Source organism: Protomyctophum parallelum, assembly GCF_964188405.1.
Source record: "Protomyctophum parallelum genome assembly, chromosome: 2".
NCBI classification, from domain to species: Eukaryota; Metazoa; Chordata; class Actinopteri; order Myctophiformes; family Myctophidae; genus Protomyctophum; species Protomyctophum parallelum.
In genome coordinates this window covers 14,515,243-14,541,358 of record NC_139699.1, presented here as the reverse complement: position 1 = coordinate 14,541,358, position 26,116 = coordinate 14,515,243, and the positions used below count along the sequence as shown (strand labels likewise).

General features: G+C 47.3%; 1 protein-coding gene across 1 annotated transcript in view; it reads left to right on the top strand.

Annotated features, from left to right (window-relative positions):
• LOC310854530 (nucleoporin NUP188-like) overlaps positions 1–25,414 on the top strand; it is a gene marked incomplete at both ends in the record, with an annotated part of 69,613 nt that extends 44,199 nt beyond the window's left edge. Inside the window, 2 exons of the mRNA XM_083759210.1 lie at positions 24,345–24,810; positions 25,309–25,414. Coding sequence (XP_083615336.1) covers positions 24,345–24,810; positions 25,309–25,414 — 572 coding nt within the window. The remainder of the gene's footprint in view (positions 1–24,344; positions 24,811–25,308) is intronic.
• Positions 25,415–26,116: the final 702 nt, after the last annotated feature.

The window sequence follows — 26,116 nt, the reverse complement described above, 5'->3', positions numbered from 1 at the left end:
TGATTGTGGTTGGTCTGATACCACTGTGCGATGGTATTCTATGTGGGTCGGTGGCGGTGTTGGTTACAACTGTTGGCCACCAGTTGTGACCAAGACCGCCACCGACCCACAGGAGAATACCATCGCACAGTGGTATCAGACCAACCACAATCAGCCAGCCCTCAAACCAAACCCTTCGACCTAGAAGAACTTGAAACTGCAATGGGAAAGTTGAAACCCGGAAAAGCAGCAGGGATTGATGACCTACTGGCAGAAATGTTACAGCACCTGGGACCCAACGCAAAGACCTGGCTTGTGGGGATGCTGAACACATGCATAGCACAGAAAACCATCCCTTCTGTCTGGGAAAAGGCCAAAGTGGTTGCAATCCCTAAACCTGGCAAAGACCCATTATCCACAAAGAGCTACCGACCCATTTCCCTCTGCATCACCTACAAGGCTATATGAGAAGCTGCTACTCCAACGCCTTGTTGCCACTCATAGATACCAAGCTGACTAAAGACCAAGCTGGTTTCCGTCCCAGCCGCTCCTGTGCTGGACAGAGCTCAACCTCACCCAACACATTGAGGATGGGTTTGAGGGGAAACAAATAACTGGAGCAGCATTCAGAGATCTCTCTGCTGCCTACGACACTGTCCAACACTGCACAATGGTCAGGAAAAGCCTCCTCAACAACAGGCGCTTCTATGTCCAGTTAAATGACCAGAGGAGTAAATGGAAAGCCCAAAAGAACGGCCTCCAACAAGGTAGCGTGCTCGCCCCCCTCCTTTTCAATATCTACACAAACGACCAGCCACTACCCAATGCCTAATGCCAGCGTTTCATCTACGCCGACAAACTCTGCATTACGACCCAACAAGCAGACTTCCAGAAGATTGAGTCTGTCCTTGAAAGTGCCCTCCAAGAAATGTCAAGCTACTACAATACAACCACCTGAAACCCAACCTATAGAGAACACCTCACACACACATAATTTCCTTTCGTGGCCGTTTACATTCGAGGGTCGCTGGTCCTCTCGAACGGAACAGTTTAACGTCATGCCCAGGACGAAAAGATATAGAGAACACCAACATGACAAATAACAGCAGGAAGGCATGGGCCACAATCCACCGTCTTGGCAAAGACCACACCACCCATAATTCACAACGGTCACAGCAAACTCTATTGCATCACAACTGGTGTAGTTATTGGATGGAGCCCGCACACCACCAAAAAAAAGAAAAACAACATACTATAGTATGCCCTCCGTGACCATGGACTTTAGCCTTTCGCTTTTCTGCAATTTAACCTTTTTTCAAATCCTCAACAATTATGAAGAATCGCGCACTATAGCGTGCCACTTAATGACCTTGACCAATATCAATGACCTTGAGCAGTATAAATTACCTTCAATAAGACTAGTAAATGACCTTGACCAGTATAAATGACCTTGACAAGTACAAATGACCTTGACCAGTATAAATGACCTTCACCAGTAGAAATGACCGTGACCAGTATATGACTGTGACCAGTATAAATTACCTTCATGAGACTAGTAATTGACCTTGACCAGTATAAATGACCTTTAGAAGACTAGTAAATGATCTTCACCAGTATAAATGACCTTTAGAAGACTAGTAAATGATCTTCACCAGTATAAATGACCTTGACCAGTATGCGTTCCGTGACCATGGACTATAGCCTTTTGCTTTTCCTTGATTTTCACCTTTAAAAAATCCTCAACAATGATGAAGAATCGCACACTATAGCGCGCCGCTCAATGACCTGAGACCATGGACCAATGAATGAAATACAACACATTGAGCAGGGCACTGCAGGGAGTTGAACCCCGTTCCGGTAAACCAGAAGTCCGACACCAGTGCCTTAGTTTTTGTGTTGTTGTTCATTTAAAGGTCCAGGTGTGCATACGCATGTGCCCCTGTGTGTGTAGGTGCATGTGTGCATGTGTGTGCACGCTTCAATGACCACTGTTGGACCCAATGGCGATCAAGGACCTCAGGGAGCCACCCATAATTCACAACGGTCACAGCGAACTCTGTTGCATCACAACTGGTGGCCAACAGTCGTAACCAACACCGCCACGACCCACAGGAGAATACCATCGCACAGTGGTATCAGACAGCCCTCAAACCAAACCCTTCGACCTAGAAGAACTCAAAACTGCAATGGGAAAGTTGAAACCCGGAAAAGCAGCAGGGATTGATGACATACTGGCAGAAATTATACAGCACCTGGAACCTAACGCAAAGACCTGGCTCGTGGGGATGCTGAACACATGCATGGCACAGAAAACCATCCCTTCTGTCTGGAGAAAAGCCAAAGTGGTTGCAATCCCCAAACCTGGCAAAGACCCATCATCCTCAAAGAGCTACCGACCCATTTCCCTCCTCTGCATCACCTACAAGAGAGGCTGCTACTCCAACGCCTCATACCACTCATAGACACCAAGCTGACTAAAGACCAAGCTGGTTTCCGTCCCGTCCTGTGCTGGACAGAGCTCAACCTCACCCAACACATTGAGGATGGGTTTGAGGGAAAACAAATAACTGGAGCAGCAACTGGAGGGCGAAGCAAGCACGCAGGCAGCTTGTGCCTGCCTGCGTGCCTTCCTCATGTGGAAGCTGCATAGTTGAGTTTGTGTGTGTGTTTCTTTTTCTGTCTTTCTTTCTTAGGACGAAGATCAAGGTAGACACCGTTGGAAGGCTCAACACAAGCCGATGCCCCTAGAGATCCATCCCAAAGCTTCCCTCAGGGAGTCCAGCAAGCCAGCTAGCCAGCAAGCCCGCCCAGTCAGCCAACGCAGCCAGCCAGCTCCGCCAGTCAGCCAGTGTAGAAAGTCAGGCTGCCAAGCCAGCGCACATCAGCCCTTGCAGTCAACCATTGTAGCCATACCAGCCTTGCTCAGTCAGCTCAGCCAGGCCTCTCTCGAGGCCTGGCTCTCTGTCTGCCTGGCCCGGTCTGCCCCGCCCTGCCTTGCAGCAACAGAACCAGCCTTGCTGGCAAGCCAGCCAGCTCAGAATACGAGCTCAGCAAGCCAGCGCAGCTGGCAAGCACGCAGTTAGTCTAAACCAGTTTCAGACTGGCAGGCCAAGGCAGACAGACAGGAAGACCGAGGCGCCTAGGCAGGCAGACAGGCCAGGAAGGCAACAAAGTGCAGGCAGGGGGACTGTCCGGCCTAAGGCTGCGCTGCAAGGGTTGGAGCCTGGCCAGCTCCTGCTGGTCTAGACTGAGTGGCTGTGGCTGCACAGTAAGGCTGCGGTAACCTAGTCTGGGCTTGCTGCTGCACTGGCTTGCTCAGCTCGCATTCTGAGCTGGCTGGCTTTCCAGAAAGGCTGGTTCTGTTGCTGCAAGGCAGGGCAGGGCAGACCGGGCCAGGCAGACAGAGAGCCAGGCCTCAAGAGAGGCCTGGCTGAGCTGACTGAGCAAGGCTGGTATGGCTGCAATGGCTGACTGCAAGGGCTGATATGCTCTGGCTTGGCAGCCTGACTTTCTACACTGGCTGACTGGCGGAGCTGACTGGCTGCGTTGGCTGACTGGGCAGGCTTGCTGGCTAGCTGGCTTGCTGTGCTCCCTGAGGGAAGCTTTGGGATGGATCTCTAGGGGCATCGGCTAGTGTTGAGCCTTCCTATGGCGTCTACCTTGATCTCCGTCCTAAGAAAGAAAGACAGAAAAAGAAAGACACACAAACCCAACTATGCAGCTTCCACCTGAGGAACCGAGACGCGAGAAAAGAACTGAGCGTCACTTGGGATGGTCACAAACTCTCCAACCATACCCACCCCATGTATCTTGGAGTTACACTGGACAGGACACTCTTCTTCAAAAAAACACCTGGAGAACACAAAAGCCACGGTCAACACCCACAGTAACATCCTGTGAAAACTAGTGAACTCCCAAGTGGGGCGCAGACCCACAAACAATCCGTGCAACTGCCATGGCCCTGTCTTTCTCTACAGCAGAGTATGCCTGCTCAAGCTGGAGCCGATCACGTCACACCAAATTGGTCGACACAGCCCTAAATGACACCTGTCGCATCATCACGGGATGGGTCAAGACAACACCTGTCCCGTCCGTGCCTTTATGCGCTAGCCGGCACCTCCCCCCGCACATCAGACGACTGTGTAACGCTCAAGATGAATGGAAAACACAGGAGATAGACAGTGAAGTCTGGAATGAAATGATAGAGAACACCTCACACACACAGTTTCCTTTCGTGGCCGTTTACATTCGAGGGTCGCCGGTCCTCTCGAACGGAACAGTTTAACGTCATGCCCAGGACGAAAAGATATAGAGAACACCATAATGACAAATAACAGCAGGAAGGCATGGGCCACAATCCACCGTCTTGGCAAAGACCACACCACCCATAATTCACAACGGTCACAGCAAACTCTGTTGCATCACAACTGGTGTAGGTATTGGATGGAGCCCGCACACCACAGGTATAAGAAAGACGTGATGCAGAGGAGGGAAATGGGTCGGTAGCTCTTCGGGGATAATGGGTCTTTGCCAGGTTTAGGGATTGCAACTACTCCAGCCTTTTTCCAAACAGAAGGGATGGTTTTCTGTGCTATGCATGTGTTCAGCATCCCCACAAGCCAGGTCCTTGCGATAGGTCCCAGGTGCTGTATCATTTCTGCCAGTATGCCATCAATCCCTGCTGCTTTTCCGGGTTTCAACTTTCCCATTGCAGTTTCACGTTCTTCTAAGTCGAAGGGTTTGGTTTGAGGGCTGGCTGATTGTGGTTGGTCTGATACCACTGTGCGATGGTATTCTATGTGGGTCGGTGGCGGTGTTGGTTACAACTGTTGGCCACCAGTTGTGACCAAGACCGCCACCGACCCACAGGAGAATACCATCGCACAGTGGTATCAGACCAACCACAATCAGCCAGCCCTCAAACCAAACCCTTCGACCTAGAAGAACTTGAAACTGCAATGGGAAAGTTGAAACCCGGAAAAGCAGCAGGGATTGATGACCTACTGGCAGAAATGTTACAGCACCTGGGACCCAACGCAAAGACCTGGCTTGTGGGGATGCTGAACACATGCATAGCACAGAAAACCATCCCTTCTGTCTGGGAAAAGGCCAAAGTGGTTGCAATCCCTAAACCTGGCAAAGACCCATTATCCACAAAGAGCTACCGACCCATTTCCCTCTGCATCACCTACAAGGCTATATGAGAAGCTGCTACTCCAACGCCTTGTTGCCACTCATAGATACCAAGCTGACTAAAGACCAAGCTGGTTTCCGTCCCAGCCGCTCCTGTGCTGGACAGAGCTCAACCTCACCCAACACATTGAGGATGGGTTTGAGGGGAAACAAATAACTGGAGCAGCATTCAGAGATCTCTCTGCTGCCTACGACACTGTCCAACACTGCACAATGGTCAGGAAAAGCCTCCTCAACAACAGGCGCTTCTATGTCCAGTTAAATGACCAGAGGAGTAAATGGAAAGCCCAAAAGAACGGCCTCCAACAAGGTAGCGTGCTCGCCCCCCTCCTTTTCAATATCTACACAAACGACCAGCCACTACCCAATGCCTAATGCCAGCGTTTCATCTACGCCGACAAACTCTGCATTATGACCCAACAAGCAGACTTCCAGAAGATTGAGTCTGTCCTTGAAAGTGCCCTCCAAGAAATGTCAAGCTACTACAATACAACCACCTGAAACCCAACCTATAGAGAACACCTCACACACACATAATTTCCTTTCGTGGCCGTTTACATTCGAGGGTCGCTGGTCCTCTCGAACGGAACAGTTTAACGTCATGCCCAGGACGAAAAGATATAGAGAACACCAACATGTCAAATAACAGCAGGAAGGCATGGGCCACAATCCACCGTCTTGGCAAAAACCACACCACCCATAATTCACAACGGTCACAGCAAACTCTGTTGCATCACAACTGGTGTAGGTATTGGATGGAGCCCGCACACCACAGGTATAAGAAAGACGTTCTTTGTTGAAATACTGACAGCGTTTCGATCCATTTGATCTTCATCAGGTCATGTGTACACAAAACATACACTTTTATACTAAGGGAGTGCCCCCATTAAACAATCAAAATACCACATTTTGGTGCCCCTCCCATCACTGCAGGTGTGACACGTCAACCCTGAGTGAGTAGGTGGGGACCCAGACATATTGATGTAAATATAGTCTGTTCAGAAATTGTAGTGCCTCTCATAGAGCTTGTAGGTGATGCAGAGGAGGGAAATGGGTCGGTAGCTCTTTGGGGATAATGGGTCTTTGCCAGGTTTAGGGATTGCAACTACTCCAGCCTTTTTCCAAACAGAAGGGATGGTTTTCTGTGCTATGCATGTGTTCAGCATCCCCACAAGCCAGGTCTTTGCGTTGGGTCCCAGGTGCTGTAACATTTCTGCCAGTAGGTCATCAATCCCTGCTGCTTTTCCGGGTTTCAACTTTCCCATTGCAGTTTCACGTTCTTCTAAGTCGAAGGGTTTGGTTTGAGGGCTGGCTGATTGTGGTTGGTCTGATACCACTGTACGATGGTATTCTATGTGGGTCGGTGGCGGTGTTGGTTACAACTGTTGGCCACCAGTTGTGACCAAGACCGCCACCGACCCACAGGAGAATACCATCGCACAGTGGTATCAGACCAACCACAATCAGCCAGCCCTCAAACCAAACCCTTCGACCTAGAAGAACTTGAAACTGCAATGGGAAAGTTGAAACCCGGAAAAGCAGCAGGGATTGATGACCTACTGGCAGAAATGTTACAGCACCTGGGACCCAACGCAAAGACCTGGCTTGTGGGGATGCTGAACACATGCATAGCACAGAAAACCATCCCTTCTGTCTGGGAAAAGGCCAAAGTGGTTGCAATCCCTAAACCTGGCAAAGACCCATTATCCACAAAGAGCTACCGACCCATTTCCCTCTGCATCACCTACAAGGCTATATGAGAAGCTGCTACTCCAACGCCTTGTTGCCACTCATAGATACCAAGCTGACTAAAGACCAAGCTGGTTTCCGTCCCAGCCGCTCCTGTGCTGGACAGAGCTCAACCTCACCCAACACATTGAGGATGGGTTTGAGGGGAAACAAATAACTGGAGCAGCATTCAGAGATCTCTCTGCTGCCTACGACACTGTCCAACACTGCACAATGGTCAGGAAAAGCCTCCTCAACAACAGGCGCTTCTATGTCCAGTTAAATGACCAGAGGAGTAAATGGAAAGCCCAAAAGAACGGCCTCCAACAAGGTAGCGTGCTCGCCCCCCTCCTTTTCAATATCTACACATACGACCAGCCACTACCCAATGCCTAATGCCAGCGTTTCATCTACGCCGACAACCTCTGCATTACGACCCAACAAGCAGACTTCCAGAAGATTGAGTCTGTCCTTGAAAGTGCCCTCCAAGAAATGTCAAGCTACTACAATACAACCACCTGAAACCCAACCTATAGAGAACACCTCACACACACATAATTTCCTTTCGTGGCCGTTTACATTCGAGGGTCGCTGGTCCTCTCGAACGGAACAGTTTAACGTCATGCCCAGGACGAAAAGATATAGAGAACACCAACATGTCAAATAACAGCAGGAAGGCATGGGCCACAATCCACCGTCTTGGCAAAAACCACACCACCCATAATTCACAACGGTCACAGCAAACTCTGTTGCATCACAACTGGTGTAGGTATTGGATGGAGCCCGCACACCACAGGTATAAGAAAGACGTTCTTTGTTGAAATACTGACAGCGTTTCGATCCATTTGATCTTCATCAGGTCATGTGTACACAAAACATACACTTTTATACTAAGGGAGTGCCCCCATTAAACAATCAAAATACCACATTTTGGTGCCCCTCCCATCACTGCAGGTGTGACACGTCAACCCTGAGTGAGTAGGTGGGGACCCAGACATATTGATGTAAATATAGTCTGTTCAGAAATTGTAGTGCCTCTCATAGAGCTTGTAGGTGATGCAGAGGAGGGAAATGGGTCGGTAGCTCTTCGGGGATAATGGGTCTTTGCCAGGTTTAGGGATTGCAACTACTCCAGCCTTTTTCCAAACAGAAGGGATGGTTTTCTGTGCTATGCATGTGTTCAGCATCCCCACAAGCCAGGTCCTTGCGATAGGTCCCAGGTGCTGTATCATTTCTGCCAGTATGCCATCAATCCCTGCTGCTTTTCCGGGTTTCAACTTTCCCATTGCAGTTTCACGTTCTTCTAAGTCGAAGGGTTTGGTTTGAGGGCTGGCTGATTGTGGTTGGTCTGATACCACTGTGCGATGGTATTCTATGTGGGTCGGTGGCGGTGTTGGTTACAACTGTTGGCCACCAGTTGTGACCAAGACCGCCACCGACCCACAGGAGAATACCATCGCACAGTGGTATCAGACCAACCACAATCAGCCAGCCCTCAAACCAAACCCTTCGACCTAGAAGAACTTGAAACTGCAATGGGAAAGTTGAAACCCGGAAAAGCAGCAGGGATTGATGACCTACTGGCAGAAATGTTACAGCACCTGGGACCCAACGCAAAGACCTGGCTTGTGGGGATGCTGAACACATGCATAGCACAGAAAACCATCCCTTCTGTCTGGGAAAAGGCCAACGTTGTTGCAATCCCTAAACCTAGCATAGACCCATTATCCACAAAGAGCTACCGACCCATTTCCCTCTGCATCACCTACAAGGCTATATGAGAAGCTGCTACTCCAACGCCTTGTTGCCACTCATAGATACCAAGCTGACTAAAGACCAAGCTGGTTTCCGTCCCAGCCGCTCCTGTGCTGGACAGAGCTCAACCTCACCCAACACATTGAGGATGGGTTTGAGGGGAAACAAATAACTGGAGCAGCATTCAGAGATCTCTCTGCTGCCTACGACACTGTCCAACACCGCACAATGGTCAGGAAAAGCCTCCTCAACAACAGGCGCTTCTATGTTCAGTTAAATGACCAGAGGAGTAAATGGAAAGCCGAAAAGAACGGCCTCCCACAAGGTAGCGCGCTCGCCCCCCTCCTTTTCAATATCTAAACAAACGACCAGCCACTTGAAACCCAACCCATCAAAAACCCAACTATGCAGCTTCCACCTGAGGAACCGAGACGCAAAAAAAGAACTGAGCATCACAAACTCTCAAACCATACCCACCCCATGTAACTTGGAGTTACACTGGACAGTTTAACGTCATGCCCAGGACGAAAAGTTATAGAGAACACCAACATGACAAACCCTACACTTAAACCCTCTATATTTAATAAAAAACAATTCTGGACAGGAATCCTGTATTGCAGGGGTGCCCAAAAGGTACATCGTGATCTACCAGTAATCACAAAGGCTGTGCAGGTAGACCATATGGCATGCCCCTGTATATAATCTATCACTTGAATTAAGTTGACTTGACACCAGCTCAAATGTTGCACACAAACATCAGTAGCAAAAGTACAAAGTTATTGTGACAGTAATAATTGCTATAGTGTGTGTTCAGTAACAGGAATATTCCTGTCTCTCCAGCTCTTTAATAAATAGAAAAGGGTTTAATCAGGAGTTGTAGTAGCCACAGGATAATCAAAGCGGTGGATATTGCTCTTGTCTTCATGTCTTTATGTATGTAAATTGTCTTGTTGTTTGTGTTATGTCAAATGCGTGTATACGTGTTCTGCATATACTTGGCTGCTGTGTTGCAAGATAATGGGAGTTACTGATACTATGGGACTGAATGGGAGTGAAAGGGAGGTACTGTTACTATGGGACTGATACTATGGGAGTGCATGGGAGTGAATGGGAGGTATTGTTACTATGGGACTGATACTATGGGAGTGAATGGGACTGAATGGGATGTACTGTTACTATGTGACTGAATGGGAGTGAATAAAAGTGAATGGGAGTGAATGGGACTGAGTGGGAGTGAATGGGAGGTACTGTGACTATGGGACTGTGTTTAACAAAAAGCTGGAGAGACCGGGAGACCTCTGTTACTGAACAAACACTATAGCAATGATTACTGTCACAATATAGAGCTATTTAACACTGTTACTGAACACACACTATAGCAATGATTACTGTCACAATATCTATTTAACACTGTTACTGAACACACACTATAGCAATGATTTCTGTCACACTATAGAGCTATTTAACACTGTTACTGAACACACACTCTATAGCAATGATTACTGTCACAATACAGAGCAATTTAATTTAGGTAACCAAATTGACCCTAGCCTCGATACCCAGGCTTTCATTTCGTCTGCGCGAAAGATGAAAGCCTGGAAAAAGCCGTGGGCTGAACCAGTCTAAAAGTGGGAGTCAACCCTTCCACGTAGGCGTCGCTCTAAATGATGTGACGTAGCGCTGCACTAGGGGGGAGAGGAGGGGCCGGGGGTGACGGACAGATCGATGAGATCCAATCAGGGTGCGCGCTTTTCTGAGACGCGACCCTCCCATCTAAGCCAGAAATGTCTCTGCTTAGGTCAGGCTAAATTGACCCCAATAGTAGATCTTTACACTCTCAATAGTTCAATTGTTGTTAAGCATCTGCTTAATTTCCAAAAAACTACACAATTAGATAATGTAGAAGATTGCTACTTTTGATCCTTTAATTATATAATGCTGATTGTAGCATAGTGGTTAGTGACTGAGCTTTGTTAACATGAGTGCCCGGGATCGTTTCCCACCAATTTCAAAGAATGTTTGTTGCTTCGCGCCAATTTTCACAGAATGTGTGTCCTTTACCTACCAAACAATACTCTTCTCACCTCTAGTCGATTATTTATTCAGCGTTTGAACCACGGACCAACATTTGACGCCATCTAGTCTCTCAGACCCATTTGAGCCACTGACCACCATTGTGAGAGTCTATTAATGTGAAATGGTGGTCCGTGGCTCAAACATGTTATCACTTTTTAAGTTACTTGTTGTGTTTAGAATCTGTGACCAGTGCCAGCAGAATATGCCTCAACTCGATTTTTACAGATTACAGTAAATTATTAAAGTACAGAATGTAAGCTTTCATATGATGTATCATTCAATGAAATTGGACAATAATTGAAGGAGATATGACCATCTAAAACTTGTTGAAACAGAAACCCCAAAGCAGAGAATAAGCCATGCAAAGAATCCTGAAATTTTAGCACCACTTGAATGGGTGTGACAATAGATACTTGTCCACAACCCTAATTTCTTGCATAATCACTCCCCCACCCACTAACCACTCCCCCACTAGGTTAAAGTAAAAGTAAGTTAAAGTAAAGAAATATAGGACTGAAGTTGTTTAGTGTATATTTTGTAATAATACAATCTAAAAAGTAACTAGTAGGCTAACAGAGTTTTCAATGGATATAGGCTATGTAGTTTTAGACCAATGCTTTAACATGTGTGCAATGAAACAAAGGGCAGAAGAATGAGATCTAACACCTTAGGTGCCCCAATAAACCCTTTTGAAAGTACAACAATTCAATCTAACTTATACACTACCTGGTTGTAAATAGCTGCAGTACAGAATTTTATGCAGGTCTACTTTAAGCAATCAAAGTCAGACAATTGACCCAGTATTTTGCTATTTAAAAAAAACAGATACAGCAAACAGCAAGTCATAATGATCATTAGTCAATTGATACCGTTTCGTAGAGACGGCCTACACGACGCGTGATCTTGGCGCTGGGTGCGCGAGGGAAAAAATAAAGCGATTTCCCGACATTTCCTTTTCAATTGATACCGTGTCATAGAGACGGCCTACACAAACGTTCTATATACCAAATGAAAGCCTGCATTTCATAGTTTACATAGTATATAACCTTTTTTTAAATGAGCAAGAAATGAGCGACACAGACGGCTAGCTAACTAGGCTAGCTAGCTTCTAGCCTGTTGTTTGTTGGTGAAAGACTCCAAGTTGGGAAGTGTATTTCAGCGAGTAGCTATACGTGGTTTTGTTTATTTACTCCAAGCTGGGAAGTGTATTTCAGCGAGTAGCAGCGAGGGTTATACTTTACAGAAAATAAACAAAACCACGTATAGCTACTCGCTGAAATACACTTCCCAGCTTGGAGTCTTTCACCAACAAACAGGCTAGAAGCTAGCTAGCCTAGTTAGCTAGCCGTCTGTGTCGTGTGTTAAAGAGCAAAGAGCCAAGATCATACGTCTTATACGTTCTTTTAATCATAACTCTCTCATTTCTAATGTGAGTCTATAAATGTAACATGGTGGTCCGTGGCTCAAATACTTAATGAATAATGGACCTCGACTAGATGGAAAAACAATTGTGTTTGTTTTGGTAAGAAGGAAAAACACTCGGTCATCGACGGGCCCGTTGTTTATAAACCTTCAACAGTAACCATTCGGTCGTACAAACATCATATATAAACATCATAACAAGTAACTTCAAGTGATAGACGTTTGAACACAAAAACAACAACAGCGTTAAGTATTAAATAACATTTAATCACTTACTTGCTCCGAAGACGGACCCGGAAGATGGTGACGTGGCACTTCCAAACAAACACTGAGTCACTGACCAAGCCGACCTCCACGCGTCTCTTCCGTATTTGAGGACGGCGGCACTTCCTTCCGGTGTGAGGCCACGCCCGCGAGTTCTTCCCGTGAGAGTGAGTTTTTCACGCGAGATTGTTGTAGTCATTTGTAGTCCTACTACGTTACGTCCGGGTCCTACAGTCCTTGGTCCTAGTCCGCTTCTCATTGTAAATACTAGCAACGCGTGAATCTTTTTACAATGACGTTATTTTTCAGAAAGGAAGCCACTGAGGGTTAAAATGGGTCTCAATGCTTCCAAGTTCCAACCCTTTGTCATGGACACTTGTACAGTTACTGTACAAGTGTCCATGACAAAAAATATATATATGATGACGTGGAAGCTTCCTTGAGTAAGACCCGGAAGTAAGTTACGTCACTGCTTAAATAGCCAATAGAGAAACTATAGTCCCCTCCCTAGCATCGTCCTCAGTGGTCTAGCGGTCTAGAAAAATGACTTTGAATACCAACTTTATATAACTTGATGGGGTTCAAACCCCTCTGATGTTTTTCTCAATCATTGATTCACAATACCGGAAGAGAATGCACGTTTAATCATAATACATAAAGCAGACAGCCCTGTGATTAAACTTACACCGCAACCACACTGTGGCTACCTTTTTATTCACAATGCAAAGTTATTGTACTCCTAATAATATATCATGGTGTAGTCTAGCTCTGCATGGTCCATAGCTCTAATGGGCATTAGAACTATATATGGACCTGCTGTAGTCAGCACAGTAGATTCATATTTCAATCGATCTGGGATGTTAAAATTGTGCCAAACTGTGTTCAATTAATTGCCTCTTCTTCTGCTACATTAAACAGCAGTTATTTATTATTGATATAATGCAAGTATTAATGCAAGTATTAAAAGGCATGGTAGCCTATTGCAGAGGCAAAAAAGCACTGGTAGGTACTTACTGCATGTTGTACCATATTATACTTTTGAGTAACGTTTGCACTTACATTGCACGTCTTACCATTTTGTACTTTTGAGTAATGTATGCACTTATAGTACCATTTTGTACTTTTGAGTGATGTTTGCACGTTTGTAGTTTTTGCATGTTTTGCATGTTTGAATAATATGTTTGCTGTATTAACACGTACAGATGCACACACATACAGTAAAGTAATTGATCAAATCTGTGACTACTAAACTATTAAAGTAGCTTCTCAGTCCACCTTAAGACAAATTATGATGTTTAAAAACAAATATTGTAGGGATTTGGAAACTTTTAAATGAGCGTTTTATTTCTGATTGTGATGATCATTTGCAGAGTGTTTTTCTTCTTCTTCTGTGTAACAGTGAATGAGAAACATCGTAAAGCAAACTGTATGCCTTTTTCTTTCCATTGAAAGTGTACACTGTTATATTAGCAAAGCCTTGTCTGTATTATTTTATTATTTCATAACTTTGATGCTATGGAGAGGGCCACTATATTTCCACAATCACTCCAGAGGGGCCACATTGCATATATATACTGTTGTCTGTTGTGGCTCAACATATTTTGACCCCTGAGTCGCATTGCGATGCAATGCACTGATTGCAGGCTTGTAGATCAGCTATTTAAAAAAATATCTGTATATTATACATTTCAAAACTTTAAATGAGACACATAGGCTACAGCATTTAAATACATATAAGTATTGATACCTTTTCCACCACTGGCCATGATACTGACTTCAGCAGTAGGCTACCTACTAAGCCTAGGCATGTGGTCTGCTGCCCCCTAGTGTTGGTCTACAGAACTCACACTAAACTTGTGTTTGTGTAAACGTGTCTTGTGTGGACCCCATATATAGCATTATAATGCTATTGTGAGTAAATAACATTATGTATTTTTGGAAGTGTATTTCTATTCTTTGCTATATGAGCCAGGGGGGGGGGGGGGGGGGGCTTCTCCCTGTCCCGTTTTCCAGCATCTTCAATAAATGCCAGATAAACATAACAACTCGTACCTTTCCTTTTTCCTTTTGTGATTATTATGACTTGCCCAAAACGCACTTTTTTTGTTTGTTGTCCAAAAGAGCTGGAAATAAATGAACTGAACTTATAGATTCAGAGAGAGAGAGAGAGAGAGAGAGAGAGAGAGAGACACACACAGTGGACAGAAGAGACAGGTATATCTGTCTGAACAGGGTCATTAATTTGCTGTTATGTTAGTGTTTGTTAATTTATTTTCATTGTTACTGTATATTGATTGTTGTTCATTATTGTTGGGATGTTTGTTGTTGTCTCTGTGTGCGCAATGTTGACTTGTTTTGTTGTATGTATGCTTTGGCAATGTAGAACCTATTTATCATGCCAATAAACCCTTTTGAAATTGAGAGAGAGACAGAGAGACCAGCCACACAGTTATTTTCTTGTAAAAACAAAAATAGTATTTAATGTATCTACAATAATCATACAATCATCTCTCCATGAAATATAAATAATACTAAATATACAGAACATAAATAATAGTAAACATACAGAACATAAAGCTGTAGATAAATGCATGTCATTAAAAAGAAAGAAGCAATAGAGCATAATTATAATTCTTTGTTATAATTATAATAGAGCATATAATTATCTAAAGACACATCTGTAAAATAACCATGGATGCAAAGTCATACTGTGTAAGTTATTTTGATAGAATATTGAACAAATGGAGACGACCTGGACACCCCATCATGCAGAACTGAGAGATCACCAATCCCTGCATATATGTGGGGACTTTTAAGTGATAGTGGATATTAGATTTGAGTTTTACACCATTTGGATTTTTAGATCGGCTATTGCATTTTTAGATTTGAAGTTTTATATTTGTGATCGGCAAAACAATTCAGTGTTTTTAATGGCACCTGTCTTTTGAAACCTGTGATCATGCTGAAAGTTGAATAAACATAAACATACAGGTATAACAGCTATATTTAATAATGTGTTTTTTTTCTTCTCGACCGGTTTCCGGATTATAATTACGCTGCCTAGAAATACACAAAACAAAAGCGACAGAGCCATTGACGGTCACATTATTATTATTATTATCAATAACTGTGAAAATAATCTGGATTATTTTGAGACCGATCAGATACCGAAATCGATGCCGATTTCGATATGCCACGCAATTTCATTGTGCATCACTAGTATTTAGTGGTGTATTTTTTAATGATAATTAAGGTAACACAGAGCTGTGGAGGACTTCAAATAACTTCGGCGTCTGGACTGCTTCAACAGAACCGGAGAGCACAGCTTGCCTGGAATGCCTTGCATGGGATGAGGAGAGTGTGGAAATCAGACATGGGAGAAGACCATATACTGTAGCTACTGTGGAGTCAGTACTGCTGTATGGGGCCGAGACATGGACCCTCACAGTGGAGTCAGTACTGCTGTCTGGGGCCGAGACATGGACCCTCACAGTGGAGTCAGTACTGCTGTATGGGGCCGAGACATGGACCCTCACAGTGGAGTCAGTACTGCTGTCTGGGGCCGAGACATGGACCCTCACAGTGGAGTCAGTACTGCTGTCTGGGGCCGAGACATGGACCCTCACAGTGGAGTCAGTACTGCTGTATGGGGCCGAGACATGGACCCTCACAGTGGAGTCAGTACTGCTGTATGGGGCCGAGACATATGGACCCTCCCAGTGGAGTCAGTACTGCTGTATGGGGCCGAGACATGGACCCTCACAGTGGAGTCAGTACTGCTGTATGGGGCCGAGACATATGGACCCTCCCAGTGGAGTCAGTACTGCTGTATGGGGCCGAGACATGGACCCTCCCAGTGGAGTCAGTACTGCTGTCTGGGGCCGAGACATATGGACCCTCCCAGTGGAGTCAGTACTGCTGTATGGGGCCGAGACATATGGACCCTCCCAGTGGAGTCAGTACTGCTGTCTGGGGCCGAGACATATGGACCCTCACAGTGGAGTCAGTACTGCTGTATGGGGCCGAGACATGGACCCTCCCAGTGGAGTCAGTACTGCTGTATGGGGCCGAGACATATGGACCCTCCCAGTGGAGTCAGTACTGCTGTATGGGGCCGAGACATGGACCCTCCCAGTGGAGTCAGTACTGCTGTCTGGGGCCGAGACATATGGACCCTCCCAGTGGAGTCAGTACTGCTGTATGGGGCCGAGACATATGGACCCTCCCAGTGGAGTCAGTACTGCTGTATGGGGCCGAGACATATGGACCCTCCCAGTGGAGTCAGTACTGCTGTATGAGGCAGAGACACATGGACCCTCCCAGTGGAGTCAGTACTGCTGTAAGGGGCCGAGACATGGACCCTCCCAGTGGAGTCAGTACTGCTGTAAGGGGCAGAGACATGGACCCTCACAGTGGAGTCAGTACTGCTGTATGGGGCCGAGACATGGACCCTCACAGTGGAGTCAGTACTGCTGTATGGGGCCGAGACATGGACCCTCACAGTGGAGTCAGTACTGCTGTATGGGGCCGAGACATATGGACCCTCCCAGTGGAGTCAGTACTGCTGTCTGGGGCCGAGACATATGGACCCTCCCAGTGGAGTCAGTACTGCTGTAAGGGGCCGAGACATGGACCCTCACAGTGGAGTCAGTACTGCTGTATGGGGCCGAGACATATGGACCCTCCCAGTGGAGTCAGTACTGCTGTATGGGGCCGAGAAATGGACCCTCACAGTGGAGTCAGTACTGCTGTCTGGGGCCGAGACATATGGACCCTCCCAGTGGAGTCAGTACTGCTGTATGGGGCCGAGACATGGACCCTCACAGTGGAGTCAGTACTGCTGTATGGGGCCGAGACATATGGACCCTCCCAGTGGAGTCAGTACTGCTGTAAGGGGCCGAGACATGGACCCTCACAGTGGAGTCAGTACTGCTGTATGGGGCCGAGACATATGGACCCTCCCAGTGGAGTCAGTACTGCTGTAAGGGGCCGAGACATGGACCCTCCCAGTGGAGTCAGTACTGCTGTAAGGGGCCGAGACATGGACCCTCACAGTGGAGTCAGTACTGCTGTATGGGGCCGAGACATGGACCCTCACAGTGGAGTCAGTACTGCTGTATGGGGCCGAGACATGGACCCTCACAGTGGAGTCAGTACTGCTGTATGGGGCCGAGACATGGACCCTCACAGTGGAGTCAGTACTGCTGTATGGGGCCGAGACATATGGACCCTCCCAGTGGAGTCAGTACTGCTGTAGGGGGCCGAGACATGGACCCTCACAGTGGAGTCAGTACTGCTGTATGGGGCCGAGACATGGACCCTCACAGTGGAGTCAGTATTGCTGTATGGGGCCGAGACATGGACCCTCCCAGTGGAGTCAGTACTGCTGTCTGGGGCCGAGACATGGACCCTCACAGTGGAGTCAGTACTGCTGTATGGGGCCGAGACATATGGACCCTCCCAGTGGAGTCAGTACTGCTGTATGGGGCCGAGACATATGGACCCTCCCAGTGGAGTCAGTACTGCTGTATGGGGCCGAGACATGGACCCTCACAGTGGAGTCAGTACTGCTGTATGGGGCCGAGACATGGACCCTCACAGTGGAGTCAGTACTGCTGTATGGGGCCGAGACATGGACCCTCACAGCGGAGTCAGTACTGCTGTATGGGGCCGAGACATGGACCCTCACAGTGGAGTCAGTACTGCTGTATGGGGCCGAGACATATGGACCCTCCCAGTGGAGTCAGTACTGCTGTAAGGGGCCGAGACATGGACCCTCACAGTGGAGTCAGTACTGCTGTATGGGGCCGAGACATGGACCCTCACAGTGGAGTCAGTACTGCTGTATGGGGCCGAGACATGGACCCTCACAGTGGAGTCAGTACTGCTGTATGGGGCCGAGACATGGACCCTCACAGTGGAGTCAGTACTGCTGTCTGGGGCCGAGACATGGACCCTCACAGTGGAGTCAGTACTGCTGTATGGGGCCGAGACATGGACCCTCACAGTGGAGTCAGTACTGCTGTCTGGGGCCGAGACATGGACCCTCACAGTGGAGTCAGTACTGCTGTATGGGGCCGAGACATGGACCCTCACAGTGGAGTCAGTACTGCTGTCTGGGGCCGAGACATGGACCCTCACAGTGGAGTCAGTACTGCTGTCTGGGGCCGAGACATGGACCCTCACAGTGGAGTCAGTACTGCTGTATGGGGCCGAGACATGGACCCTCACAGTGGAGTCAGTACTGCTGTATGGGGCCGAGACATATGGACCCTCCCAGTGGAGTCAGTACTGCTGTATGGGGCCGAGACATGGACCCTCACAGTGGAGTCAGTACTGCTGTATGGGGCCGAGACATATGGACCCTCCCAGTGGAGTCAGTACTGCTGTATGGGGCCGAGACATGGACCCTCCCAGTGGAGTCAGTACTGCTGTCTGGGGCCGAGACATATGGACCCTCCCAGTGGAGTCAGTACTGCTGTATGGGGCCGAGACATATGGACCCTCCCAGTGGAGTCAGTACTGCTGTCTGGGGCCGAGACATATGGACCCTCAAAGTGGAGTCAGTACTGCTGTATGGGGCCGAGACATGGACCCTCCCAGAGGAGTCAGTACTGCTGTATGGGGCCGAGACATATGGACCCTCCCAGTGGAGTCAGTACTGCTGTATGGGGCCGAGACATGGACCCTCCCAGTGGAGTCAGTACTGCTGTCTGGGGCCGAGACATATGGACCCTCCCAGTGGAGTCAGTACTGCTGTATGGGGCCGAGACATATGGACCCTCCCAGTGGAGTCAGTACTGCTGTATGGGGCCGAGACATATGGACCCTCCCAGTGGAGTCAGTACTGCTGTATGAGGGAGAGACACATGGACCCTCCCAGTGGAGTCAGTACTGCTGTAAGGGGCCGAGACATGGACCCTCCCAGTGGAGTCAGTACTGCTGTAAGGGGCAGAGACATGGACCCTCACAGTGGAGTCAGTACTGCTGTATGGGGCCGAGACATGGACCCTCACAGTGGAGTCAGTACTGCTGTATGGGGCCGAGACATGGACCCTCACAGTGGAGTCAGTACTGCTGTATGGGGCCGAGACATATGGACCCTCCCAGTGGAGTCAGTACTGCTGTCTGGGGCCGAGACATATGGACCCTCCCAGTGGAGTCAGTACTGCTGTATGGGGCCGAGACATGGACCCTCACAGTGGAGTCAGTACTGCTGTAAGGGGCCGAGACATGGACCCTCACAGTGGAGTCAGTACTGCTGTATGGGGCCGAGACATATGGACCCTCCCAGTGGAGTCAGTACTGCTGTATGGGGCCGAGACATGGACCCTCACAGTGGAGTCAGTACTGCTGTATGGGGCCGAGACATATGGACCCTCCCAGTGGAGTCAGTACTGCTGTAAGGGGCCGAGACATGGACCCTCACAGTGGAGTCAGTACTGCTGTATGGGGCCGAGACATATGGACCCTCCCAGTGGAGTCAGTACTGCTGTAAGGGGCCGAGACATGGACCCTCCCAGTGGAGTCAGTACTGCTGTAAGGGGCCGAGACATGGACCCTCACAGTGGAGTCAGTACTGCTGTATGGGGCCGAGACATGGACCCTCACAGTGGAGTCAGTACTGCTGTATGGGGCCGAGACATGGACCCTCACAGTGGAGTCAGTACTGCTGTATGGGGCCGAGACATGGACCCTCACAGTGGAGTCAGTACTGCTGTATGGGGCCGAGACATATGGACCCTCCCAGTGGAGTCAGTACTGCTGTAGGGGGCCGAGACATGGACCCTCACAGTGGAGTCAGTACTGCTGTATGGGGCCGAGACATGGACCCTCACAGTGGAGTCAGTATTGCTGTATGGGGCCGAGACATGGACCCTCCCAGTGGAGTCAGTACTGCTGTCTGGGGCCGAGACATGGACCCTCACAGTGGAGTCAGTACTGCTGTATGGGGCCGAGACATATGGACCCTCCCAGTGGAGTCAGTACTGCTGTATGGGGCCGAGACATATGGACCCTCCCAGTGGAGTCAGTACTGCTGTATGGGGCCGAGACATGGACCCTCACAGTGGAGTCAGTACTGCTGTATGGGGCCGAGACATGGACCCTCACAGTGGAGTCAGTACTGCTGTATGGGGCCGAGACATGGACCCTCACAGTGGAGTCAGTACTGCTGTATGGGGCCGAGACATGGACCCTCACAGTGGAGTCAGTACTGCTGTATGGGGCCGAGACATATGGACCCTCCCAGTGGAGTCAGTACTGCTGTAAGGGGCCGAGACATGGACCCTCACAGTGGAGTCAGTACTGCTGTATGGGGCCGAGACATGGACCCTCACAGTGGAGTCAGTACTGCTGTATGGGGCCGAGACATGGACCCTCACAGTGGAGTCAGTACTGCTGTATGGGGCCGAGACATGGACCCTCACAGTGGAGTCAGTACTGCTGTCTGGGGCCGAGACATGGACCCTCACAGTGGAGTCAGTACTGCTGTTTGGGGCCGAGACATGGACCCTCACAGTGGAGTCAGTACTGCTGTTTGGGGCCGAGACATGGACCCTCCCAGTGGAGTCAGTACTGCTGTCTGGGGCCGAGACATATGGACCCTCACAGTGGAGTCAGTACTGCTGTATGAGGCAGAGACATGGACCCTCCCAGTGGAGTCAGTACTGCTGTCTGGGGCCGAGACATGGACCCTCACAGTGGAGTCAGTACTGCTGTCTGGGGCCGAGACATGGACCCTCACAGTGGAGTCAGTACTGCTGTCTGGGGCCGAGACATGGACCCTCACAGTGGAGTCAGTACTGCTGTATGGGGGGCCGAGACATGGACCCTCCCAATGGAGTCAGTACTGCTGTATGGGCCGAGACATGGACCCTCACAGTGGAGTCAGTACTGCTGTCTGGGGCCGAGACATGGACCCTCACAGTGGAGTCAGTACTGCTGTATGGGGCCGAGACATGGACCCTCACAGGGGAGTCAGTACTGCTGTATGGGGCCGAGACATGGACTCTCCCAGTGGAGTCAGTAGGCCTACTGCTGTATGGATGGAGTCTACACAAGAATGCTACGGATGGCACTATACTGTAGTAGGTGTGACATGGACGGACCTCATCAGAAATGTGGACCTCTATGGGGACCTATACCACGGGTCACAGACAAAGGATGAGTGAGGCTGGCAGGGCACTGCGTCAGGCACCGAGAACTGCGGGTGCATGTGTTTGGCTAGACCCCAGAACTATAGAGGCAAGTACATTTACTCTATGGGAGCCAACCCAGGGCAAAGCCAGGATGGGGAAGAAGACCAACTCCAGCATGACGGCTTAACTAACAACACTGTAGAGCTCAACTCAAGAACCTGATGTTAGATAGGATAGGGGGGGGGGGGGGGCACCGATCCGGGAGTCCCGAGGTGTTGGCTATAGTAGACCACACTCTCACATCGCATCATAAAAAGGTATTTTATTGATGAATCGTTAATGATATTAACCCTTTTTGGGCGGGAACCCATTTTGGTGTTAGCATCATGTCATGCTTTAGCTATTGAAAAATAGCAGATCTACAAGCTCATAGCGCGCCACCGAGTGGCGCACTATGAGCTTGTAGGTCTGCTATTTTTGAAAAATCGAAGAATGACTGACATAGAAACATAGCTTTTTCAGAAAACTGTCATTTTCAAACAGACATTTTTAGAATCTGATCTCAGGTCAGAATGTGTGTTTCAAAATATCCACGAGGACCCTGTAGTGTTCCTTTTTGAGCTGTACTTCCATATAGACAAATGGAGCTATAGCTAGTAGTAGGTGTCGCCAAAAATTAACGTTACACAGTATGCCTTTAATAAGGTTTTGTAGTGTTGAATAAGGTTCAGCGGACAGCAGCAGCAGCAAAGGCACATGAAGAAAAACTAAGTACAAAAAGTAAAACATTAAACTAATGTTTAGCTTCTGTGATTCCACATCATTATCATATACTATTGTGTGTTTATTATAATCAATAATATGCATTAATATTATTGTATATCTTTTGGCTGAATGAGTGGCTAGAATGGTTGCCGATGAATCAATATTCATCATTAAGTCTCTCTCTCTCTATATATATATATATATATATATATATATATTAGGGGTGCACGATTATGAAATTATAACTGATAATCTCCGATTATTTGCAGGGTCATATATTCTGCCGATACCGATTCTGAGCGATTCCGATATTATACAGAGGATCACAATGGAAACAAGCCTATAGGCCCTATAGGGGCTTATTGGCCCAAAGCCTGTTAATAAAGTATTCAATCAATCAATCAATAGCCTACAGTATACTATAATTTGTGTACTAAATACCTAGTACATAAATTAAATGTAGAAAGAGAAAAGGCTTTTGTTCTAGACAAGAGGTACTATAGACACTTTTGATATATTGAACTCATTGATGATTTTTTACATTTTTCATTAAAAAATTACTGAAAAACGATTAAATAATCTGTATTATTTTGAGACCGTTCCGATACCGTTGTGGCATTTTTATGGCCGATATGGCTGATTATGCTACAGAATAATCGTGCATCCCTATATATATATATATATATATATATATATATATACATATACATACATACACACATTTATTTTTATGAATTTATATCAAAACACGAACAAATCATCATAAGGCAAAAGAAGATCTCCAAGCACTCCAGGCGTTTAACAAAGTAATCTTGCCACAGGTCCGTTATGTCCCCTATTATGTCCCGCAGGTCCCTTATGCAGTCCCTTATGTCCCCTATTCTGTCCCTCAGGTCCCTTATGCAGTCCCTTATGTCCCCTATTCTGTCCCTCAGGGCCCTTATAAGGTCCCTTATGTCCCCTATTCTGTCCCTCAGGTTCCTTATGTCCCCTATTCTGTCCCCTATGCTGTCCCTCAGGGCCCTTATGCAGTCCCTTATGTCCCCTATTCTGTCTGTCCCTCAGGGCCCTTATGCAGTCCCTTAAATGGTTAGGGTCTGTTTAACAATCTCTGTCTGTTTAACAATCTGTCTGTCTGTCTGTCTGTCTGTCTGTAACTTAAAAACAATCAAAGCTTTAAATGACACAACATGTAGTGACAATATAGCATAATGAAGAGGTTTTGAACATTACGTCAATGTAAAGAGGTTTACAACACGAAACGTTATTTTGTGCGGCTCAGTGTTGCATGATGATGATAATAATAATAATAATAATAAAGGGGGTCGCATGGTCAAAAATGTGATCATTTATACATTCAAATAAAAAATATAAATGTTTTTGTCATCACCACAATGCATTATGCATTATAAAGCCCTTTTTAACGGTCAAAATAGAATTTTGAAATGGCTACAACAGCTAAATTTGATATTTAACCGTTGCCATGTCCGTGCAGAGTGACATAATTAATTAATTCAGTAATTAATCAATGGTCATGTTCGGTGGCATGCATAGCTGACATGCGTTTAATCAAAGTACTGCTGGGTGTTTTACTCCACTACAGTTTAGTTACTACACTGTATGATTATTACAAAACATTCTTTAAACCAATTAAGCCCTATATTATTTCATTATTTTATACTCTGGCTATTCAAAAATAGCAGATCTACAAGCTCACAACAAGCGGTGAACTTGTATTTTCCCAAAGTTTGACGCAAAGTTTGAAACATCCAACTATTTTCACTTTGTCGTTTATATTAATATTCTAGATATTTGTTTAAATAAATATTTTGTAACATCCGCATAGTTTTACTCTAGTACTGTTTTATATTTGCTTAAAGCAATATTTCGATGCCAATAGATCGAAACTTTCACATGTTTAATATTGGCCATGTACTTGTAAGAGAGTATTTCTACCTTTACATTATTATTTATTTATTTACTCCGGCAGTGAATGAGTTTTAAGACCAGAGGCGTGGCCAGACCAGAGGCGTGGCCAGACTAGAGGCGTGGCCAGACGGGAGGCGTGGCCAGACTGGAGGTGTGGCCAGACCAGAGGCGTGGCCAGACCAGAGGCGTGGCCAGACCGGAGGCGTGGCCAGACAGGAGGTGTGGCCAGACCAGAGACGTGGCCAGACCGGAGGTGTGGCCAGAACAGAGGCGTGGCCAGACGGGAGGTGTGGCCAGACCAGAGGCGTAGCCAGACTGGAGGCGTGGCCAGCCTGGAGGTGTGGCCAGACCAGAGGCGTAGCCAGACTGGAGGCGTGGCCAGCCTGGAGGCGTGGCCAGCCTGGAGGCGTGGCCAGACCGGAGGCGTGGCCAGCCCGGAGGTGTGGCCAGACCGGAGGCGTGGCCAGACCTTAGGCGTGGCCAGACTAGAGGCGTGGCCAGACCGGAGGCGTGGCCAGACCGGAGGCGTGGCCAGACAGGAGGTGTGGCCAGACAGGAGGTGTGGCCAGACCAGAGGTGTGGCCAGTGTTGTTTCGTTATTTTGAGGATAGTAAAATGTGCCTTAATGCTAAAAAAAAATAAAAAAAGTTTTCATGAATAATATCTGGATAGGAACAATGCTCCATGTTATTATAATTTTTTTGTTTTGTATAAAATAATTAACGTGTATTCTCCGTAAGCAAATAATGATACAATTAAGCAATAGTCAATGCTGCTATAAAGGTTTAGATTTACTACTGTATGCCAATAACCCTTTTGACCATGAACTGATTATTATGTTTCATTTTATACTCTGTATTATTATTCTTATTATTATTGTCACATTATTTACTTCAACAGTCTTTGTACGGATGATCTTCTTCTGAAATCAGAGGCGGAGCAGAAATATGACCGCGCCCCCAGTGTAGGGAGGAGGCGGAGTTAACCAGAATGTTGACATTCGCGAGGGCGGAATCACCTTCGCGTTTGAGTAAATGGTCACTCCCCTTCCTACTAGTAGTAGGGGGATAAAGAACAGCTTCAGACAGCGACGGAGGGCCGCCGTCAAAAGCCAACTTGAGGCACGAGAGTCGCCGTGTCGAACCGTTGCGAAGTTCGCTTAGCCCGACTCAGCCCAGTTCGAGTTGCGACCCGATAGGCACAGAAGAGCAATTAATGTTCTGGCGAGAGCGTTTGCCCCCGAGTGCCACTCAAAGTGGCCACTAGTGGCCAGGCAATCACAGACAGCACATCCTTGCACAAGTGCACTGGACAATCACAGTACGTCCTGAAACAAACGTGAAGGCGATTCCGCACTCGCGATTCCGCACTCGCGACTGGATCAGACTGGATCAAACTGGTCTGAATTCGCCTGAATTCGACTATCAAAGTTATTTCTCCGTCTTCTGATTCAGTCCAGAGCAGATGTGGATATACACTGCAAAATTATTATTTTCCAAACGTGTAATTTTATGAATCCGACAAGTTTCTTCAAGTTATGGAAATACTTTCAGTGGTATAGCGACATAGAGGAAGCAGATGTTTCCTTTTCCATACAAACTAGAGTTAGGCTTTTAGTTCAGGTCTGGAATCCATTTTGTTATCATTTCCTATACGATAACACTATGGATTCCAAACCCAGAAATACAACACGACTAAAACCCTAACATAACTCAATCGTTAACCCCTTAAGACCTCAATGCCTTCTAAACTAAATCTAAACACTTTCCAGATTTTTTGAGGGGTGCTAGCCCCTCCTATGCCTAGCTTTGAGTGTTTGTGTAAACACAAACATTGAGGACAAAAGTGAGGACGCAAATTGTGAT